The 20,738-nt window shown below is 42.8% G+C and overlaps 3 protein-coding genes across 4 annotated transcripts; 1 reads left to right on the forward strand and 2 right to left on the reverse strand.

The window, feature by feature from the left end:
- Positions 1-1,241: 1,241 nt before the first annotated feature.
- mrpl38 (mitochondrial ribosomal protein L38) lies at positions 1,242-8,238 on the reverse strand. Its single transcript, XM_061227333.1, has 9 exons — positions 8,083-8,238; positions 6,525-6,713; positions 5,955-6,086; positions 4,681-4,883; positions 4,524-4,596; positions 3,182-3,227; positions 2,508-2,666; positions 1,933-2,069; positions 1,242-1,478 (listed from the first exon to the last, which is right to left on the reverse strand). The coding sequence occupies exons 1-9, from the start codon at positions 8,165-8,167 to the stop codon at positions 1,342-1,344; spliced, it is 1,161 nt and encodes a 386-aa protein (XP_061083317.1). The 5' UTR covers positions 8,168-8,238; the 3' UTR covers positions 1,242-1,341.
- Positions 8,229-13,185, forward strand: trim65 (tripartite motif containing 65). The gene is made up of 7 exons (XM_061227332.1): positions 8,229-8,370; positions 8,978-9,442; positions 9,597-9,688; positions 10,151-10,381; positions 10,473-10,641; positions 10,791-10,880; positions 11,519-13,185. The coding sequence occupies exons 2-7, from the start codon at positions 9,010-9,012 to the stop codon at positions 12,043-12,045; spliced, it is 1,542 nt and encodes a 513-aa protein (XP_061083316.1). The 5' UTR covers positions 8,229-8,370; positions 8,978-9,009; the 3' UTR covers positions 12,046-13,185.
- Positions 13,121-19,948, reverse strand: wbp2 (WW domain binding protein 2). Of its 2 annotated transcripts, none has more exons than XM_061227338.1 (8): positions 19,746-19,948; positions 17,884-17,992; positions 17,210-17,345; positions 16,804-16,896; positions 15,733-15,879; positions 15,284-15,406; positions 15,121-15,197; positions 13,121-14,325 (listed from the first exon to the last, which is right to left on the reverse strand). In XM_061227338.1, the coding sequence occupies exons 1-8, from the start codon at positions 19,802-19,804 to the stop codon at positions 14,278-14,280; spliced, it is 792 nt and encodes a 263-aa protein (XP_061083322.1). In that variant the 5' UTR covers positions 19,805-19,948; the 3' UTR covers positions 13,121-14,277. The 2 variants fall into 2 exon arrangements, with proteins under 2 accessions (XP_061083322.1, XP_061083329.1); XM_061227345.1 differs by having other exon boundaries at positions 15,284-15,403; positions 19,746-19,940.
- Between the last annotated feature and the right edge of the window lie 790 nt (positions 19,949-20,738).

Below are 20,738 nucleotides of genomic sequence, written 5' to 3' on the forward strand. Positions count from 1 at the left end.
ATAGGACGACTTTTCATTGGCAACAGTATTAAACCAACCAACAATATAAAATATTAAGAAGAGCTCTTTTATTTCATTGAGTTAAATCGAAACAATGTCTTCTAGTGCTCATGGACTGATAGCCCTACTGGTAGGCAATATTACCCCGGCTTGTATTTGGGGGCCGGCCTTTATTTGTCCGAATTGACCACGCCCCCAGCTATTATCCGAGGCCCGGCTTCAAATAGAATCCCGGACACAATTTGAGGATTTACGGTAATTAAACTCCACACTGCTATTATTTTGAACACGCCCCTTTCAATGAATGAGCCAATTACTCAGAACAAGCAGTGTGCATGTCATGACAGTTGGGTGTGTTGCTTTTCTATTACACTACTATATCTACGTATCTAAGTAAATGATTTGCCATGCAGATTAAATCACTCCTACTAATAACATTGGTTCATCAGATTACTGATATCCATCCATCCATCCATCCATTATCTTAACCTGCTTATCCTGAACAGGGTCGCAGGGGGGCTGGAGCCTATCCCAGCATACATTGGGCGAAAGGCAGGAATATACCCTGGACAGGTCGCCAGTCCATCACAGGGCACACACCATTCACTCACACACTCATACCTATGGGCAACTTAGACTCTCCAATCAGCCTAACCTGCATGTCTTTGGACTGTGGGAGGAAACCGGAGTACCCGGAGGAAACCCACGCAGACACGGGGAGAACATGCAAACTCCACACAGAGAGGCCCCGGCCGACGGGGATTCGAACCCAGGACCTCCTTGCTGTGAGGCGGCAGTGCTACCCACTGCACCATCCGTGCCGCCCAGATTACTGATATCATACTGCTAATTGTTTTTAACAGACACTGTTGGTATCGGTTTCTAGATCTTTCAAGATAAAAGAAACTCAACCATGTGAAACGAACCAAGGGACTTTTTTGTAGGAATGGAATGCAAGAAACAGGTTTTAAAACCTGTGAAATGAGTAATGTATAAAAACATGTTTATTCCATTGTTCCGTTGAAAACGGAAAAAAAGCCCTGAACATTACTTACTCCTGAAACATAAATAGAATTACATTGATGAGGCAAAAACTGCAGCTCCAAAAACCTGCTTCACAGCTTTTTACAAGACTTGAAATTCAATATAATGATTATTTAATAGTGCTCTTATGAACCCATTGTCAATCTATATTGCAACTATGATGGCAGCACCAGTACAAATGACAATCAAAACAATGATTGAGTCCATAATGTTAGTATTTATTTGAAATAAAGCACATGTAAATAATGTACAACACTGCTTGGCATGTGCCCCTCCTAGAGCTGACGTGAGTGAGGGTCAGTAGATGCCATAGGTCGGCTTGTGTCCATCTCGGTACCTGTCCAGGTATCGTAGGGGCTGTCCATGGGGGTACTTCTTCTGAGGGGGGTGGTAGACAGGGGGCCGCTCAAACTCAAAAACCGGCTCTTTCATGTCTGTGAGAGCAGAGGGAAGGTAATAGTGTGTTACACAGGTTGTGGTGTAACCATGGCAACATCTCACCTTTTCAGTTTCATTTCAACAATCCCCATTCTGCACCTTCTCCATCCACTCATCTACTGGCTATTCCGTAAAGCAAAGTACGCAAATTTAGTTTAATATCTATGCGATTCTAATACAATAATTGTGTACACAAAATCCTGGGTATGCCCAGTAGGATCAGTATTTTGTGCCATTTCTGGTTCAAAATGGCAAAAGCAGACAATCAGCCAACTAAAAAAATAAAAATCTAGGCAGGATTGATCCAGACCGGTCTATTGAGAGCTTCACAGAAAGAAACTTTGGTTTCCTTTCTTTAGGCAGTTATCTATAACAGTTCCTGTGTTCTTCTCCCAAGCATTTTATCACGGACATGCAGAGTTTAGCCTTACGCTGTGGCAGGAAACTTACTGAGCAGCGCGTGGAACGTGTTCGTGACGGAGTCATCCCACTGACACTGGAAGAAGGCGAAGCCCGCAGGAGTGATCACATCCTGATGCCTCCTGTAGAACTCCAGAGTCTTGAACGTCCTCTGCTTCAGACTGTGGCTGAACACACACAGTCAAAAGGCAGCGTGTTAATAAGCCCTATAGGCAGTGTTACTGATAGCCTAAAGCTGCTTTCACACGACAACCGTGTTTATCCATTTAAGGCGGTGGCTACACATCCGAAGAATCGAGCACTGCCAGTTGTTGAAACCTTTCGTCGTCCATCCAGGAAGCCGTTAAGTGTGTTAAACTGTAACAAGCAACAACAATATGTGATAGTTGTAGGTTGTGTACTTGCCTTGTGAAAACAAAAATAGTGGGTTTCTATGGGGTTTAAGAAACTAACCGGCTAACTCAGTTAGCCATGTAGCCTGCGTGAAACAGTTCTGCCTGGACTGTGCGAGCGTAATGTTTCAATGTTTTCAAAGGTTTTGTAGAACCTACAGGTGCTGTAAGGCTGAGTGACAAGTGGCTTAATGAGGTCATTTCTAGACTAACCAGGGCGAGGACCGGCAGTCTTCCTCAAAGTTGACAGGGGCATCCTGCTTGAAGAGGAGGAACACCAATCTGTGAAATCCAGTGCCCTTGGCTGGGAATGGTGGGAAGTAGTGACACACCTCCTCTCCCGACTGCACTGCATTGCCTGGAATATTCCCTCTGGAACAGAATTAGGCAAATGTCGGGTAGTTTAACAAATGAATGCAAATGGATTAAATCAGACTCAAGCCCTGGCACCAACAATCATTCCACGGCCAAAGTCACTTAGATCAAATTTCTTCCCCATTCTGATATTTCATCTGAAAAACAGCTGAACCTCTTGACATCTGCATGCTTTTATGCACTTATATACAAACACAAAACCAAAAGATATTAAAAGCAATAGCCAACACTGATGATTATATCAATCATCACAAATTTCATAATCCGTATATATATCCCAAATCTGTTTTTCACCATCGGTCATGAAAGAAGGCCTTCATACTCCCTAAACTAGGGGAATAAATACTGTGTGCCTATTCTGTGTAAGAGAGCACCAAAATAGGATCTGAACTTATGAACCTTCAAGACAGCAACAACCAGCATTTTATTTTAATACCAGGGCGATTAATGGTTTCCAAGAACAATAGTGACCATTGGTCAGTAATATACTTCCCATCCATTGCAATACTCACATCAGCCAATGTACATACTCCCCTTCACTGTCCAGAAGATGCTCATCTGTTAAACAATACATTCATAGTCAGCATTTCTAAACATATTGAAAAATCGCATTAGATTAAATTTGCATGAAATTTGTGCACCAACTATGATTTGCTATGAAGGGCTAAATGTCAAAATTCAACCTACACTTCTAAAAATCTGGAGAAATATTGGGCAATTCAGGAGCTATTAGGATCAGGCAGATGAACCTTCTTAAATTGAGCATCAAACAACAGTTGCCTCTGTTGTTAAATAAGTATTAAGTCCTGACCAAGACAGGCAGCAGAAAGTCAAATACACAAAGTTAAAGAAACATGCAACAAATTATAATTCAAGAGTTAAAAATCAGATCATAAATATAATACAGCACCCCACGTCTAATCAAAACATCGACATGTCAACAAAACTGCCTCCAGCATCATAGATTTAAAAACACCTAACGAGACCAGCTCAACAAGGTTCAGATGATCCTGTAACCCATTCCAGGTAGAGGGAGCAGAAAACCAGTAAAAGTCCCTTTTTCAAACTCTGTACTGGCATTGGGCATTCCTAGGTATAAGTCCCGAGAACAAAGATAATGACCTCAAACATTTTTTTGCAAAGTACAGCTACACAGGTAAGAAGGCAGTAGCCCAATTATGGGCTTGTAAATGAAAATGTACCAGTGATTGGTACAGTCTACGGGGGGGGGGGCACTGCAGGCCAGCCAGCCCAAGCATACGGGGTGCAATGGTGCGCAAGTGCTTTACGGTGAGTGACGCATCTCAAAGCTCCATGATGAAGAGTATCTTCATTTTTCCCTCACTTCCATTTTCTGTTGTAAAAGAACACCCATTCTATCTAACCTGCTTTTTGGTGCCAAAACTAAGCACAGTGCTGTCAGTAGAAAAAGTAGTAACATTATGATGTGGAATCACAGCACCCTCTTGTGGAGAGTTATAGGACTGTCATGTTGAAAATAAATTCCAATTTGCATTGCAGAAGTGTGCACCAATTTTAATTTCATAAATTCAGGTATTCAGTTTCCTCTCTGCAGGACAGCAATTCATACGTCTCCCCCTTCCCAAAGCACTCCTGTGCTCTCAGCACACTAGCATACAGACTTGAATTCCAATCCCTCTTTACATTATTGTGAGGCAAAAACTTTAATCTATGATGAAACGGTTTTCACATATGCCAAATGATGATATAGAGGAAATAAAAGAAATAAAATTCCATAAATGTTATTGAAGTTGACAAGACATGCCTATTTTTCGCTATCTACAGAGTACACTGTACAGCTGCACAGTGGCTTAAACTGCCCGAGACTGTTACCTGGGCTGGTGAGCAGGAGGGTCCAGAGAGAATCTTCCTCCGCTTCAAATGTCACATGAGGAGCAGTCGCAGCCTGTGAACCAGCAGAATAACATAAAACAACCCCCAACAAAAGCATATCTCAACAAAGAACCGGGACATTGGCCTTCATCCTCACCTGTGCAGGGGTCACATGGTTCCCGTAATGCACCTGTGCACTAGCCTCCTCTCCATACGCGATGCGTAGCATGACTCTTGGAGTGAAGTGGGCTCCTGGGAATAGATCCTGGTAGATGCCGTAGTGATTAGCCAGCGTCTGCAGCTGATGAGGCCCGCAGGTGCGCTCCCATTCAGCCTTCACTCGGTCTAGAGGAATACGAACTGCAAGGCAGAGAACAGCTCCCAATAAGAACACAGTGTTACCACAGGAAACAAATAAGCGCTTTGAGACCTATGGGAACATAGCATAATCTGCGTGAAATGGATGTCAATGCACTTGGAAATGAATAATATGTTTTGAATAAATTACATTAATTACATTAATGGTAGACAGGCTTATCCAGAGCGACGTACAGTTGATTAGATTAAGCAGGAGACAATCCTCCCCTGGAGCAATGCAGGGTTAAGGGCCTTGGTCAAGGGCCCGATGGCTGTGTGGATCTTATTGTGGTTACACCAGGGATAGAACCACCGACATTGCGGGTCCCAGTCGTTTACCTTAACTGCTACGCTGCAGAAAGGGAAAAATAAAGCTCAACTACTAGCAATGTCTAGCACCCACCTTAGTGATGCATGGCGGGGGGTGTACAATAGTGTGTAATTCCCAGGCACTGGACTAGAGGCTACAGACACAGGTTGTGGTGTAACCATGGCAACATCTCACACCTTTTCAGTTTCATTTCAACAATCCCCATTCTGCACCTTCTCCATCCACTCATCTACTGGCTATTCCGTAAAGCAAAGTACGCAAATTTAGTTTAATATCTATGCGATTCTAATACAATAATTGTGTACACAATAATTAAGCCTGTTAAACAGGGCCAATGATCAAGCGGCTAGATTAAGAAAGCCAGTTTGAGAAATATTGCAAGGACACTGAGAAACCTTCTACTCTTTGGTGCAAGTGTGCCAGGATCTTAAACGTCCACTGTGAGTCAGGACCCCAGTTTAACATCTCAAGCAGTCGTCATCTCCTACAGCATAGTGCACTGATCACGGCACTGGGATATTGTGTTGCAGAGTGAAGAATGACCACTTCTGGTCCACCAGTAACCACTACCGACAGCAACTTTGTTTACCTAGGAATCTCATTGATGTACCGACCAACCTCATACCTGGCAACAGTAGCTTCAGCCATGGACAGGATATTTCATGGCATTGCTGCTGGGAAAATTCTGTTTATGACCTATTCGAATAATGTCTAATAATGTTAGCTCCGGGCAGGTGACGTACAAGTTTGGTGACGCATGTCCTTCTCCAGCTCTGGGTTGCGTTGATTCTCCTTCATTAGTGCCCTCCTCTCCTTTATCTGTTTGCTGAAAGGGGTGTGGCAGTGGGGCAGCCCAATGTCAACCAGCTCGAGAGCTTCACCACAGGGAGAGAGGAAGGGCAAAAGTTTAATCAATCATTGCCCTGCTGAGCCAAACATACAGGATGCAGTGTAGAATGACATAGCAGTATTGAATGATGTGACAGTATAGAATGACACTGCACCAGAGGATCCTAGGGCCCTAAGCCAAGGTGAGACAGCACTTCCCAGCAAGATGAGACTTGCCGTATGAGCAGATCACAGGTATGCTGCCCATGATATGGTTCTATGACGGCCTTTATACCCATTTTTATAACTTGATTATTTACGAAAATACACACCCGTTTTGGCTTCATGGAGCAGGTAACTATGGTAGTATATCAGAATATTAAGGCAGTTATGTCAATATTTAATTTGGCCATTTACTCCTTGATTTAGTCTGCCTTATCCAAACACATGATATTTAAAAACTGCACACTGAAATGGACCATTACCACGGTCACCCCTTTCTTGCTCCAGCCACTGTCTGTATGTTCTCCACCAGACTTTCTTCTTCTTAGCTTCCTCAGCCGTCTTCATGTAACGTCTGTAACTGCGATATTTCTCCAGTGATTCCAACTCTGTGAACTGAATGTCTTCATTTGGCATTGGACCCCGTGGAGCAGCACGGCGGCACAAAGCAACTACAATTTTAAACAGAACCATAGATACACATGTCATTTAAGAAAAGATCTAACAAATGTCAAATAAAAAAATAAACAAGTTTCCACATACAATATCATGCTGCTAACTGCCAACCAGGTTATAGACAATATACAATTCATGAAAATGAAAGGCAGCCTTGTCACTTGAAATACAGTAGTGCACACCATACTACCAGTAGCTGCACAGAATTATTCTTTCTTTTTTTAATGCCCTGGAATTCAAACCAAACTGGCACAGTGAAGTTACCAATTTGATGCCAGTGGTGATACCAATTTAAGTGTTATGCTATACTGATCAAACACTTCTGAAATCCTATAGTTAATTCAGACTGTAGTGTAGTGGAGGCCAACAGGTATCATTATTAATTACCTGATAGAGGGGGTTAAAAATTAATTAAAGGGGTTGCCATGAGCTCAAGAAATGTAGCTAGAATAAATTAATGTACAAAAGTTTTTTGTACATCTCTGTAAAATATTCAGCAAGTTCTAACCAAGGCTAAACATAGGTTCCTGTTGGACTGTGTAGCATTGCTATATAGCATTGCATTTTTCACGAGACACCAAAGTTTAGTTGCAACCTGTCATTAATTAAAACATTACATAAGTTATTTAGCTGACCCTTTCATAAAAGCGATTTACAGTTCATTAGACTCAGCAGGGGCCAATCGCCCCTGTAGCAATCTGGGGTTAAGGGCCTTGCTCAAGCGCCTAGCAACTGCGCTGATATTACTGTGATTACACCTTCCATGTCTCAGTCAAGCACCTTAGCCACTAGCCTATAGATTAAATTAAGAATGTTTGTATACAAAGGTCGCTAAAATACTTCTGGAATGAAGTAACGTTACTCTGACTGAACCAGAGCTGTGTAGAAACACCTGTGTCAACTAAAGTGGATTCCTGTGACGAAAAGAGAAATGTCAACAATCTGGTGTGCAGACAGATTTTGATAGTGTTTTACAGATAGAGAGTAGTAGCTATGTGTACATTACATACGTTGTTCCGATGGATTTTAAAGCAAATAACCATCTCAACCATGTTTTACAGCCTACACCTAGCATACAGCCTTGCCAGTTAGTGCATTCAAATTCGCAGACCGACAGAGAGCTGCGAATGAGACAAGACAAGCTAGCTAGATTTAACATATTCTAGCTAACTTACTTAACATTAGGACACACGCCAACTAAGTTAGCTAGCTATCCTAGAGAAGTTACCAATTTGCCTTGGATGTAGGTTGGTGCTTACAGCACAGCCAACATTGTTTTTAGTCTGATGTTCCCTTCCTGTAAAATGTGAACTACCAGTACCAACCATTTTTTCTGTGTAACGATTTTAAGAAAATGCTGCAAACCTGCGGTACCGAATCCCCTGGTTTGAATGACCCCTAAATCCAAACCAGCCCGTAGCATAGCTTCGCACACCATGCGACACGCCATTTTGAATGAGAAAATGACTAAAAGCGCAGAGCTAGCTAGAGCTCAATGAATGAGAATTACGTATCGCATTTGTGTACTTCGTCATTTCAAACCAGACACTAGCTAGCTCCTTCTTACAATGATGATGAGCTAGCTACTCTGTCAACATTTTGTTCCGGGGAAGAATAATTGTCTCATATGATCCTCAACAGATATATATATAGGTACAGTGGTGTGACTATCTAGATAGCTCGTTGGCTAGATATCTATTTGAATGTTTGAAAATACGAACGATTTGTGTCAGTCATGTTTAGAGGGACATCTCGAGTTATAGCTAGTATTGTAAGGTTAGCTAGCTAGCTATCGGTTTACGTGCGTTCCCGAATGTGAGTTCTGTTTAAGGTCAATTGTTTTAAACGAAATAAATTAAAGGCGTGATGTTATTGGTGTTTTGTATCTAACACGATAGCTATCTTGCATTTTCATGAACCTGTAGCCGACATCTCAATAAATACTAGAAGCTAGCTAACTTAACTGACTGGCTAATTAGCTTGGCTTCTGACGTTCTGATCGTTAGCTAGCTAACTAGATTGGATAACGTCAAACCATTCATTGCGTGGACTGTTATTTAAATGAGCGTATCACCCATCTAATTACGTTAACAATATACACTAAATCTTAATTAAGTAACTAACGCGGAAGGCCTGAGGTCTGCAACATTTGTTCAGGAAAGATAATTTCCAAAATATGTGAAATATGAATTATTGTCACTGTTGTGTTTGGATGCCTGTTTAACGTTGATTGTGTCGGTTTTTGTTACGATTATTTCAGCCGTTTAGTTCAGGGACAGGTTAGACTGAAGTATGGAAACTTCACACCTCAGCTGTATCATCTGCTTGGAGCGATTCGATGTCCCAGTCACCATCACATGCGGCCACACTTTCTGTCAGAAGTGCATCACTCTTCACTGGGACACGAAGGCTGCATGTGGCCTTGACATACAATGTCCAATATGCAATTATACGTTTGAATCTCGGCCCACCTTAAAACGAAACGTCTCACTGTCTCTTCTGACGGAGACAGCAGCACATTGTGTCGAGACCAGAGGAGCTATCCCGGTATCTCGGCAGAGTAACACAGCAGTCTCACCAGATGCCGTTTGTAACCGACACATGAAGCCCCTTGTCATCTACTGCAAAGTCGATAGCAAGTGTGTGTGCTACGAATGTGCAATCAGGGAGTGCGACAAGCACGAGAAAGTTCTGGTGGAGGTTGAAAAGGGAAAACGAGAGGCAAGTACCTCATTGCTATAAACCGTTTTGTGAATTGCACCGTATTATTGCTCTTGTAAGCAGTGTGACTTGCTAAGAAATGGGGGCAGTATCACGGAGGAAACGAGATCTGAATCAAGTTTACTGATTGCAGTTGTCATCTGATGTTTGGCAGGAAGCACTAAAGAAAAAGAGTGGAGAGGTGGAGAAGCACATGGAGGACACGGTGAATGGCATCACCGAGCTGTCGGAGAATATTGCCAAAGCCAAGGTAAGTAGACCATTTCTCCTAGTTCACGTCTCCCCACAGCTGATGTCATGCACCTTTATGCATCGCTTGGGAGTCTTGACTCTAGAGTAGAAAACCATGACTGGAAGCAAACCCCAGATATGCAAGATCATTCCGTATGCATACATGATCATACAGTAAACAGGCATACTGTGAGGGCTACATGGTAACATTCAAGAGTGAGTGCTTTGGAGGCCTTACACATAGTTATAATGTCTGGCTGCCTTTTCTTGTAATGTGTAAAAGGGCAAACATTCAAAACACGTTCAGATACTTTACTGCTTATGCGTGCCCTGGGCTTTCCCTCCACCTATGTTCCAGCCAAAAACAATAGAGTATAATGGTAGGGAGATTGAACCACTGCAGAAGAACAGTCAACCTCAAATGTACCATGTCTTTCCCTCTGATGTAGTTTGCTTCTCCTTCATTTCTCACTCCAACCAGGTGTCCCTGCAACAGACCTCCCAGTGGATGAATGCAAAATTTGCACAACTTGTGAAGGTGCTAGAGGAGAAACAAGAATCCACATTGAACTTTATAGAGCAGGAGAGACAGACTGCTCTCACCCAAGCAGAGGCCCAGCTTGCCACCCTAGAGAACAGGGCTCAGCAACTGAGGGAGACCCAGGGGCAAATAGCTGCCCTGAAAGCCATGCCTGACATCCAATTTATTCAGGTTAGCAGAGATGATGGAGAAATAAAATATCCTGGGAAGTAGATGGAGAGTTGCATCAGAACAGTGTCATATGTCTCTTCCATCCCTGCAGGAATCAAGGTTAGTGGAGGTCCCACGGATGACTGAAACCTCTGTGAATGTCAACGTAAACGTTCAGGACAAACTCACTGCAGTCACAGAGGTGTTGTCTCGAATCTCCAAGTTGGTGTTGGAGGACTTGGAGAAAGCAGTACATGCCACTGTTGGGCAGGACAAACAAGGTAGGGTGAATGATTGCGTCATGGCATGACTTCTCTATTACAAGCTTCTATAGATCTACGAGCTGTGCATTGCATAACCATCTGTCTATGCCACATTTTCCACTCAAATTGTTTCTTTCTGTCGCTCTCATTCTGGCTCCCTGTCCTAGGTTCTCCACAGGATAAGCGTCCCGTGTTGGCAGTAGTGCCAAGCCCTGCCACCCCTTGTTACCCAGCTGCCAAAGAGGGCCTCAGGGAATGTAGGTGTTGTTTTATCAGTTTTACAGATTATGGGTCGGGTGCATTGCAGTATAACATATCGACTGAGAAAAATAAAATCCAACTGCATAAACATTCTTTCTGTATCGTTTTTTATGTGGTAAATACATTTGTAGTAACACACTGGTGCAGTTTAACCAAGATGCATTTGAATGAATTTTATAACCTTATGTATGTGAATGAATGAATTGTATAACCTTCACTTACCGTTTTCACTACAGACTTCACTAGTTCCATTTCAAAGTGTGTACTTAAATCAAAATGTGTACTGTACTTATTCTCCCCCTAATTCACCCATTACTTATTTGTTGCATTGATATGGCCATTTTAAGTACTTCTAAATCAAGTGTTTTTAATACAGTGAATTAATAAAGGTTTTTTAAGCCATGGTAAGATGCCTACCACTTATTGAAAGCTTAATTCCAAACGCCCAGCCCCACAAATGCATGGTCTGTCCTCCTGGGAAGGTAGTTCTGCAGAAACATAGGTCTTTTTTGGGAACACTGCTAACAGTAGTATTTCTTCCATGTTGTTCCAAAAATGGCATTGCAACAAGGAACATATGCCCAGAATGTTTGTTTAACGGGATGATGAAAGGAATGTATCCCCTTTTTTGCAGTTCACTGTGCGCTGACCTTCGACCCTCGCACAGCCAATGCTAACCTGCAGCTGTCTCAGGGAAACCAGCGGGCCGAGCACCTCACCTCAGCTCCCCGCCCTGTCCCCGCCCACGAGGCCAGGTTCGACACCACCTGGCAGGTCCTGTGCTTCCAGGGCTTCACCCACGGGCAGCACTACTGGGAGGTGGAGGTATCCAAACCTTGGGCCTACCTGGGGGTAACCTACCAGGGCATCCCCCGCAAAGAGAAGGGCAAGCGCTGCATGGTGGGCATGAACGAGCTGTCCTGGAGCCTGCAGCTGGACGAGAGGCAGCTGAGCGCCTGGCACAACGGCAGGAAGGAGGCGGTGGCCGGGCTGCCCCAGCAGCACAGGATTGGCATGCTGCTGGACTACGAGGCCGGGACGCTCACCTACTATGGTGACGGCCAGGCCCGCCTGCACGCCTTCCACTGTGCCTTCTCCCAGGAGCTCTTCCCTGCCTGCTGGATCGGAGAGGGGGTGAGCGTGACCCTGTGTCCTCCATGACAGGACCCCCGACCGACCGGCCAGCGCGGCAGCCTCAGTGCCCACGTTTGAAATGACGTTCTCTTTCTGTGGTCTTCCCTCCTTCTTTCTTTTAGCGCAGGGGTTCCCAATAGATGGCCGATGGGCCACACCAGGCCCGCCAGGCGTTTTAATGTGGCCTGGCAAATGTCTGAATTAAGCTTGAAAAAAAACAAAAAAACACATACTATGTAGTTTCTCCTAAGACAATAGTGGCAGCTTTTCTGAAATTTGGAGCACAGAGGACTTCATGAAATAAACCGCCAATCGGTTACATACACGGGAAGCAAACGCTATCCCACAACTAGCCGCACATAACAGGCAGCTGTGGCAACCTATAGCTTGCAAACTTTTAAATGGAATCTAAAAGGGGGAAAGTCAATGTAATAAAAAGAAACAAAATTACGAGCTAACACCTTCACCAGTGCTTTGTGTTTGAAAGTGTCAAAACACCAAGTCATGTCTGCATGGTGATGGTGGGCCCTCCAAGTCATTTGAATCCTGGAAAGTGGACTGGGCAGAAAATTCATTGGGAACCCCTGTTTTAGCGTGATGTTTGTGGCATTAATAGAAGTCATTACATTCCTAAAAGGGAAACCTATCCTTCTTTAAGTATGAATTAATAGGTGGCTCAAAGATATTAGACCCCTCGTCTGGTCTGTAGTGCTGAGATCGTTGGACTTTCACATCTTGCGGTACAAATTTCAGCATGGTCATCTTGCATGATGCTTTGACTGAGCCAAGAAAAAATGTAAAAGCACATTATGGACCCTGTGGAAACTGCTCAGTGGACCTTGGACAGGAGCCTTTTGGACTTTGTACATGAATTTGCACAACATAGTCTTTGGCATGAGCTGATGACATTTCAACTTACTAAAATGAGATAAGTGTTCTGGTGAACCACGTCATTGTGTCTATTTACTTGACAAAATCCTGCTCAAATCGAATCTGATTATGGCATCTGATTGAAACAATCAGACTTACTACTGGAATATGCTGGGATCCGATGTGGACAATACCGCCAGGGCTTGAGAAAAAAATAAATAACTGAAGAAAATTCTTCACACAAATTCAGTTTATTAAAATCCAATCGTACGCACAGTACAAGTTTCACGATTTAAACCATGCTTCTCATCTCTTCATTTTCCATTTAAGTTAAAGCATGAATTAGTTAAATTTTAAATAAATAGCATACTTTTTACACACAGTTAAGAAAGACAAGAAGGGAATGGTGCATAGCAATTTTGAAAGTGCAGGACTTGCTAACGGCAAGGAACAGCCAACCGCTTTTAGCCAGTTAGAGGGAAAGCGGGTTACAGACTCAGGATAAGGTGCTCAGCTGAGAAGATCTACAAAGTGCCTTCAAACAAGTCAGTTAGCACTGCAGTAAAGGAAAGATTAGTGGCAGGCAAAGGGGACTGGATGGTGTGTGAGAACATGGATGAGATTAACTCACTTGTGTGGAGAAATGAACTGTGTTTTTAAGGTCTTAGGTGGGGCTGATCTACCCAGTCATCACAAAGGCAACACACACACATACATATTCCAAATAGTGTGCCATTGGTTTCAATTCAATTTCTATCCGGGACAGAACATCTGAGGGCAGAGGAGGTAAGATGTTCACTAGAAATTCCCATTAATCTCTGGTCCCTTTCCATACCTAATATGAGTATGTACCAATATACTGTCTAAACAGCTGATTCACTTTCCTGTCCCCTTTTCCTATTCAAGTTAAGAAGAGCTAATCTTTACATAAAATGTATTAATTATTTTTAATGCCACCATTTCAGTCAGGGACCATCATAAGGCCTAGCAGCCGCCCACATTCATAAACTGCAGTATCCGTCCAGGGAATGAATCCCTGCACATCAACACTTAGATCTACAAACTTAGATCCTGCCAGATATAGCAGAATCACTCCCAGGTTCTACCTAGAGTGACACGCCAAACCACTCGCATCTCCAATACTAAATCCATAACACAAATGATTCTCTACAGAGATGCTGGAAAAATAATACTGTCAACTCAAACTCAGTTGTGGCTAGTAGATGGGAGATGTGAATGCAGCAGTAATGTGACCAAAGATGAGGAGAGATGGTAAGACGGCTAAGGACATAGGACAGTACAGAACACCTGACAGCCAAGTAGAAGGAGGAAAGGAGGAGAGACGGTGAGGTACAGGCCGTGGCAGGTGAAGTCTGCAATCTGGGTCCTCTACTGGGTCTTCTTGTCATCAGGAGGAGAGTAGGGTGGTGGCTTGTCCTACAGAAGAAGGAAACATCCACACGTTTGTCTTTGGCAAAAAAAAAAAAAATTCTCCTGGAATCTATAAAATAGTGGTGTGTATTCAGTTACTGTATTCAGAGTAGGAACTCTGTTGTATTACTATAATTTTTGACATTTTGTTTTGTTTTTACTATTTACAGACAGCCTGTAGCGTAGTGGTTAAGGTACATGACTGGGACCCGCAAGGTCGGTGGTTCGATCCCTGGTATAGCCATTATAAGATCCGCACAGCCGTTGGGCCCTTGAGCAAGGCCATTAACCCTGCATTGCTCCAGGGGAGGATTGTCTCCTGCTTGGTCTAATCAACTGTACTTCGCTCTGGATAAGATCATCTGCCAAATGCCATTAATGTAATGTAATGTAAATTTATTGTTTAACCAATCAATCTAACAGGACACATCTGGGCAACAATAAGCACCTGTCAATCACATGTTCCAAAACTTTTGCTCACCTATAAAATGGGTGGTCTGTACTGACCAGCTGAAGACCTGCAACTTCTCGCTGCTACTAAACAAAGTAAACTCAATGAAGAAGACAAATATGCTCCTATAGAACCTACACATGCAGTAATTCAATGATATCCCTAAAACTCCAGTTCTAAGCCATTAACTGGATTTTCTTTTTTTTCTCTTTTAAGCAAAATGAATGGGTGAAACCAAGGAATCCCAACAGGTTACAGTTGTGGTGAAGTGTATTTTTTTCAAAAGATAAGGACAGTAAGAAGAGCAAGTTGTGATTTATTTTGCATGCGACTTCGGACAGAATGCTTACCTGTGGCAGATACACATGAGTAGGAGGGGCTGCAGCACAGCTTGCACTGGCTGCTGCCTCGGCAGCCTTTGCCTCTGCTAGGAGAGAGAGGACAGTTCAGCCCAAGTGAAAATCGCAAAGCTTTCCTCACACGTTTGCTTCAATGCATTCTCATTCCCCATACCTGCAGCAGACCTAGGCAGATCAGGGTCCTGGGGGGCCTGCCCCAGTGGTGCAGAGTAGGGTGGTGGGGGCATGTAGGCCGCAGGGCTGTCAAAGGTGGGAGGGGCAGGGTAGAACACATCTGCTGATGACAAACAACATTCCATTAAAAAGGTGAAATGGAAGTGAAGTGTTTTTTTTGACAGTCTAGTGCATGGACATCAAGTACTTACATTTTACTCTGGGAATTACACAATTACACAACATGCATATACAATGTAACACCAAGAAAGTCACTTTTAAATAAATCACCTGGTGAAAAACAGAAATGTGTATGCATATCTTTCTACCACATTCTGCTCTATTGCTAACCAGATATCTTGGATGCGTGAGCAAAAGATTTTAGTACGTATATGCAGAATCCATTCCTCAATGGAGTTGTGTCACATTCAAACTGAGCAACAAGCAGACCTGTAGGTTGGGGTGTAGGGTAGGAGTACCCTGGTGGAGGGCCAGCAGGGTACATGCCATTAGCAGGGGGTGGGGGGGGACAAGCATAAGCTCCATTGGCCATGTAGGGGCAACCAAAACCCACGGTCACCGGCTGCCCTCTGGAAGCTACAGAGGAGACAATGAGAGGAGAGGATATCAGCGCAAACACACCAACACAGATCCAACACACCCTCAAATGCCTCAACACACAAATTCGGAAGAAGAAAAAAAAAGATTGAAACATCAACTCTCCGTCACAGATCCCAACGCATACACACCACAAAAACACACCACCAACGCCCCATCAAATAGTCAACATACCATCTAAAGTTCAACATCGTACATGACTGAAGCATCAATACTTTATATAACCACAATATATCAATATAACCACAACCATAAAAAGATTTGAATCAACATGTATTAACAGAGCACCAGAACATTCCTAGTGCATTTCATTGATATTTTTCACCATTTTAAAGAGACAACAAAGCAAAGAAGCTTCGTTGATAACTACTCTGGACTTCAAGAGTTTTGACCTCATTAGAAATAAAAATGCATTGTAAAATACTGGCACAAGGTGAAATCATGGGTGCTCAAGGAACAGGGTCATCTGAGATATAATGCAGCAACAGTATTTATACAGAGCCCATCAATAAATTATTCATACTGTATAGAGTAAGACTGTGGCTGAGATTTTATTCAAGCCTAGCAGCCAGTAGGTCCTTTATCCTGAAATCCATGGCAGCAGAAATTTTGACATGCTCTTTGTTTGATGAGTAAGTGAGCAGCCAAATATAACAGCTCCAGCTACATTTTGCTTGAAAAATTAGCTAGTGCATAATGAGGCATGACATAGGTCATAGATATTAATGGCAGAACCACTGCAAGGTGTAAATGGATGTTAGGAACCCCCATGCCTTCATTATTCTGCTGTGGAAGGCAGGGTGGTGTGAAATGTTTTTGAAAATACATTTTTGGGTAGAATGAGATGTCAAAGTTTCTCCTCTTCAGATGCCTGCAGAACACCGTCAGCCCTGGAGTTCCTACCTTGAGCAGCAACCTGCAGCATACACTGACCAAACTCAATGGCACCCCCGGATACGAAGACCATCTTGAATGCAGCAGAGCCCTCCCAGCCACCTGAGAGAGATAATCACAAATATAACGACTTGTGACTGAAAGTCTGAAACGTAAGACAGGAACTCAAATGAGATATTCTTAGTAGCTGAAAGCTATGTTTTGGAGCCATTTTATGGGTGGATGTGAGGGAAAGGGAGACATTTCACAACAATCTCTGCCCCCATATTCTCTTACATCTTAAACTGGGACACTTCCCACATAACATGACCGAGCTGCAGCCCAAAACTGATTTTGATTAGGTTTTTATTAAGCTAAATTCTGCCAACAATTGTATGAGTTAATTAAGTCTGCCCCTCTAGAATGCACAGCATACCCCCAGGCTCTGCGCTCACTGTGCCCTTGATGTAGTTGGCTCCCAGCACTGGCTGCTTCACCTCACAATTCTTCATCAAATAGAAAGGCATCATGAAGGACTGCAGTGGTTCCCGTCCCTTGGCCAGAAAGATAAGCTGCAGAAACATGATACTATGTTGACTCAGAGCAAGACTTACAGCAGCCCTATTTTCATGGTAGCACACACCACTGGTCAACACCTTGCCAGTATTATTTGTTGCTGAGATTGCAACCATATAAATATGTGAGGTAAAGCATCACAATTCACAGGGAGGGGGAAATCAGATCAGACCATAGAAGAATAATAATAAATAAATAAACATTCTGAGCAATTGCAATATAAGGGGAAACTTTGCTTAAAATACATCATACATATTCAATTAAAAAGGACAGATGTATCTAGACAAGAAACCCTACTTGCAGATAAAACCTGGTATGACTGCTGTAGAAAGCATTAATATATGAACTTGAGTGCAAAGAGGATGGCCATTTTTTCCAGTTATCCACCTTGCTTAATTTACATCTTTTAGCCACAACCAGAAAACTGTGGAACATGGTTACTTTACAAACTACAGAACACATTTTGTTTTACCACATTTCTCATATGTACCATGTCTGTTCATAGATAGCATGTTCCCCACATCCGTCTCTTACCCGGTATGGGGTCAGGTACACACTTCCCTTCTTACTCTTTCTGAATGTCTCTGGGAGACCATCTGCATCACTGAAGACGAGCTCCACATTTTCATACGTCATCAGGACACTGAAGGAACACACACAAGGGTCGTTAGGAGGGGGGCGACATGGCTCAGGCAGTAAGAGCAGTCGTCTGGCAGGGTTGCCGGTTCGATCCCCCACCCAGGCTGTGTCGAAGTGTCCCTGAGCAAGACACCCAACCCCCAAATGCTCCTGACAAGCTGGTCCGCGCCTTGCATGGCGGCCAGTCGCCGTCGGTGTATGAGTGTGTGTATGAATGTTTCAAAAAAACAAAAAAAACAAGGGTCGTTAGGAGTGGAATGGACTACACTTGTACACCCAGCACATGTTGTACTTGTAGATCCTTTGTGTGAAAACAAAAATAAAAGTTTATAATTAAAGTTGAATTATAAATTAAAGATTATTCATTTAAATTAATTTAAAATATGAACTGAAAGACACTGCTGTGCAAAAAACAACAACATAGAAATACTTCTATTAAGCAGGAAGCAAGACAATTATAAAGATATTCTCGCGGGTCTATCTGAAGTGGAAGCAGGTTCAGTTATTAAAACAGACAACAGAGCATTAGATGGGTCAATGGACAATGGACTTGCAAATGACAGCTGGTCAAACTGATTTAAACGGTGTTTTCGGCACTTCTAACTGGTTTAACACGGCCACCTGTTCGACTAGTCCATCAATTTTCCCACGAATCATCTTCAAGCCACAGATAAACTTTGACCACCCAAGGCCAGCTCAAAAAAAGGCCAGCTGGAATTTTCATTAGGGTCGATTAGCATAGCTATAACACTCATATCATGGTCAGCTGAAAATAATTCACAAGCCATAATTTTTGTTTTTTCTTTCCTTTTGCTTGGTTTTACACAATTCACACAGCAGTTGCCAAGATTTTTAACGTTAGATAACGGAAATAACGTTAGCAAGTGACCCCACGCATTACCCGATTTACTCGATAACAACACGGATAAATAATGTTGATTCATGCTTCTGTCGCGTTTTTTAGCTAACGTTAATGCCACCTAGCTACGGGCAACTGTTTTGAAAAGAACTAGCTAATCCAACCGCACTACCAGAATGTTCGGGAAAGTTATAAAACCTCGGTTAATACAACGGCTGCATTTCATTTCTATACTGCGGCGACCAGGTATCTGATGAATTGAATGAAACATAAGATGCAATATCGGCTAGCTAGCTAGCTACTCCAAAGCGATGCATGCGGACTAGCTATCATTTGGCGCTACACACAATACACCAGTCGCACAATAAAACAGCACAGAAGTCTGGCTAGCTAACACTGGCGACGCAATGTTGGTTATAATTAGTATGATTATGCTCGATTGAAAACCAAACAAGAAGCGACATAGCTAGCTAAACTAAGTTCAATAGATGTGTCACTAACGTTATAGATCCCAAGCATCAAGCTAGCAATCTTAAGTAGCTAGCGATCTAACTTAGCTAGCCAGTGTTACCTAAACTAGCTAGGTTTGCAGAAAAGCATCAAGAGTCTGAATGTTCATTGACGTACGTTAACTTAACTTTGCAGCTGTGAATGGGCAAATGGACTGGATGTAGGCGAACTACATCCAAGTATATCGCTATTTATCAAATCTTCTGCACCAAACACCAGTCAGTCCAAGTCAACAACATTAGCTAGGATTATTTAGGAATTATTTAGGAATGTGTCATCTGCTCTCAATCGATACACGAGAATAGCACTAGTTAACGTTCTCAGTAGATTAGCCTAGTATGATATATTATGCATTATCCATTAGCTAACTATGTAGCGGTTAATTTACCTTTCGCTATTGTTGATGATGACGCCTCCCGATGGTGTATTATTCTTGTTCAGCGCCATGGCGGCGTGCGCTTAAAATATATATCGACACAATAACTCCCAATATTTCAGACGCCACTGACCGCGAGTCAGGTTTCACAACTTGTCACTTTCCCTGTTGCGAAATGCACCTGCGCTTCCCGGATGACGCGTCACAATTCTTGACGTCAGTTTGGACCAAATCGAATTTTCTCTAGAAGCTTGCCAGTCGTCGTTTTTACCTTGTATGTAACGTTAGCGGTCAGCTGTGATACATACAAAGCACTTGTTATAGTAATGAGAATAACTTTGTTTGTGGCTATTGGTTTGGATGCTCAATACAGAGGGTGGCGCCAGATACCTAACTTTTGAAATAACTGGTAACCAGTGGAGGAGTGAAGGACAGGCTACGGGAACTGGCTGTTTATAGCCAAGACAAGAAGGCGCCCGCTGGGAGACCAGCCAGCAGTTGGGGAGTTACAGTAGCACAGTAAGGACAGCACAAGGGACTGGACAATCAGCTTGATAACATATGCAGTGAGAAAGGGATATATTTAGTACAGAAATAACAGAAATGTACAGAATTAACCAACAGCTCCAGACAACCGTTAGTTGTAATGTTTTCAGTGAAGACTTATTAACCAGGACAATACAAAGACTCGCGTTAGTCTTGTGAGCCAAAGAGTCCAAATCACAGGTCCTTGATATAGACACTTCCTCAAGTGCCTTGACTGGTGCAAATCGAGGCTCTGTAAAGACAATATAAGAATGTCACTGTCCATGAAACCCGAATGGTTGAATCACAGTTAACTAAGAGTGAATCACAGGTTCTTGATATAGACACTTCCTCAAGTGCCTTGACTGGTGCAAATCGAGGCACTGTAAAGACAATATAAGAATGTCACTGTCCATGAAACTTGAATGGTTGAATCACAGTTAAGCCTTTTAATAATGAAAGCTGAAATTAGGAAATCAA

This window comes from Conger conger, chromosome 2, assembly GCF_963514075.1.
Source record: "Conger conger chromosome 2, fConCon1.1, whole genome shotgun sequence".
Classification (NCBI taxonomy): Eukaryota; Metazoa; Chordata; class Actinopteri; order Anguilliformes; family Congridae; genus Conger; species Conger conger.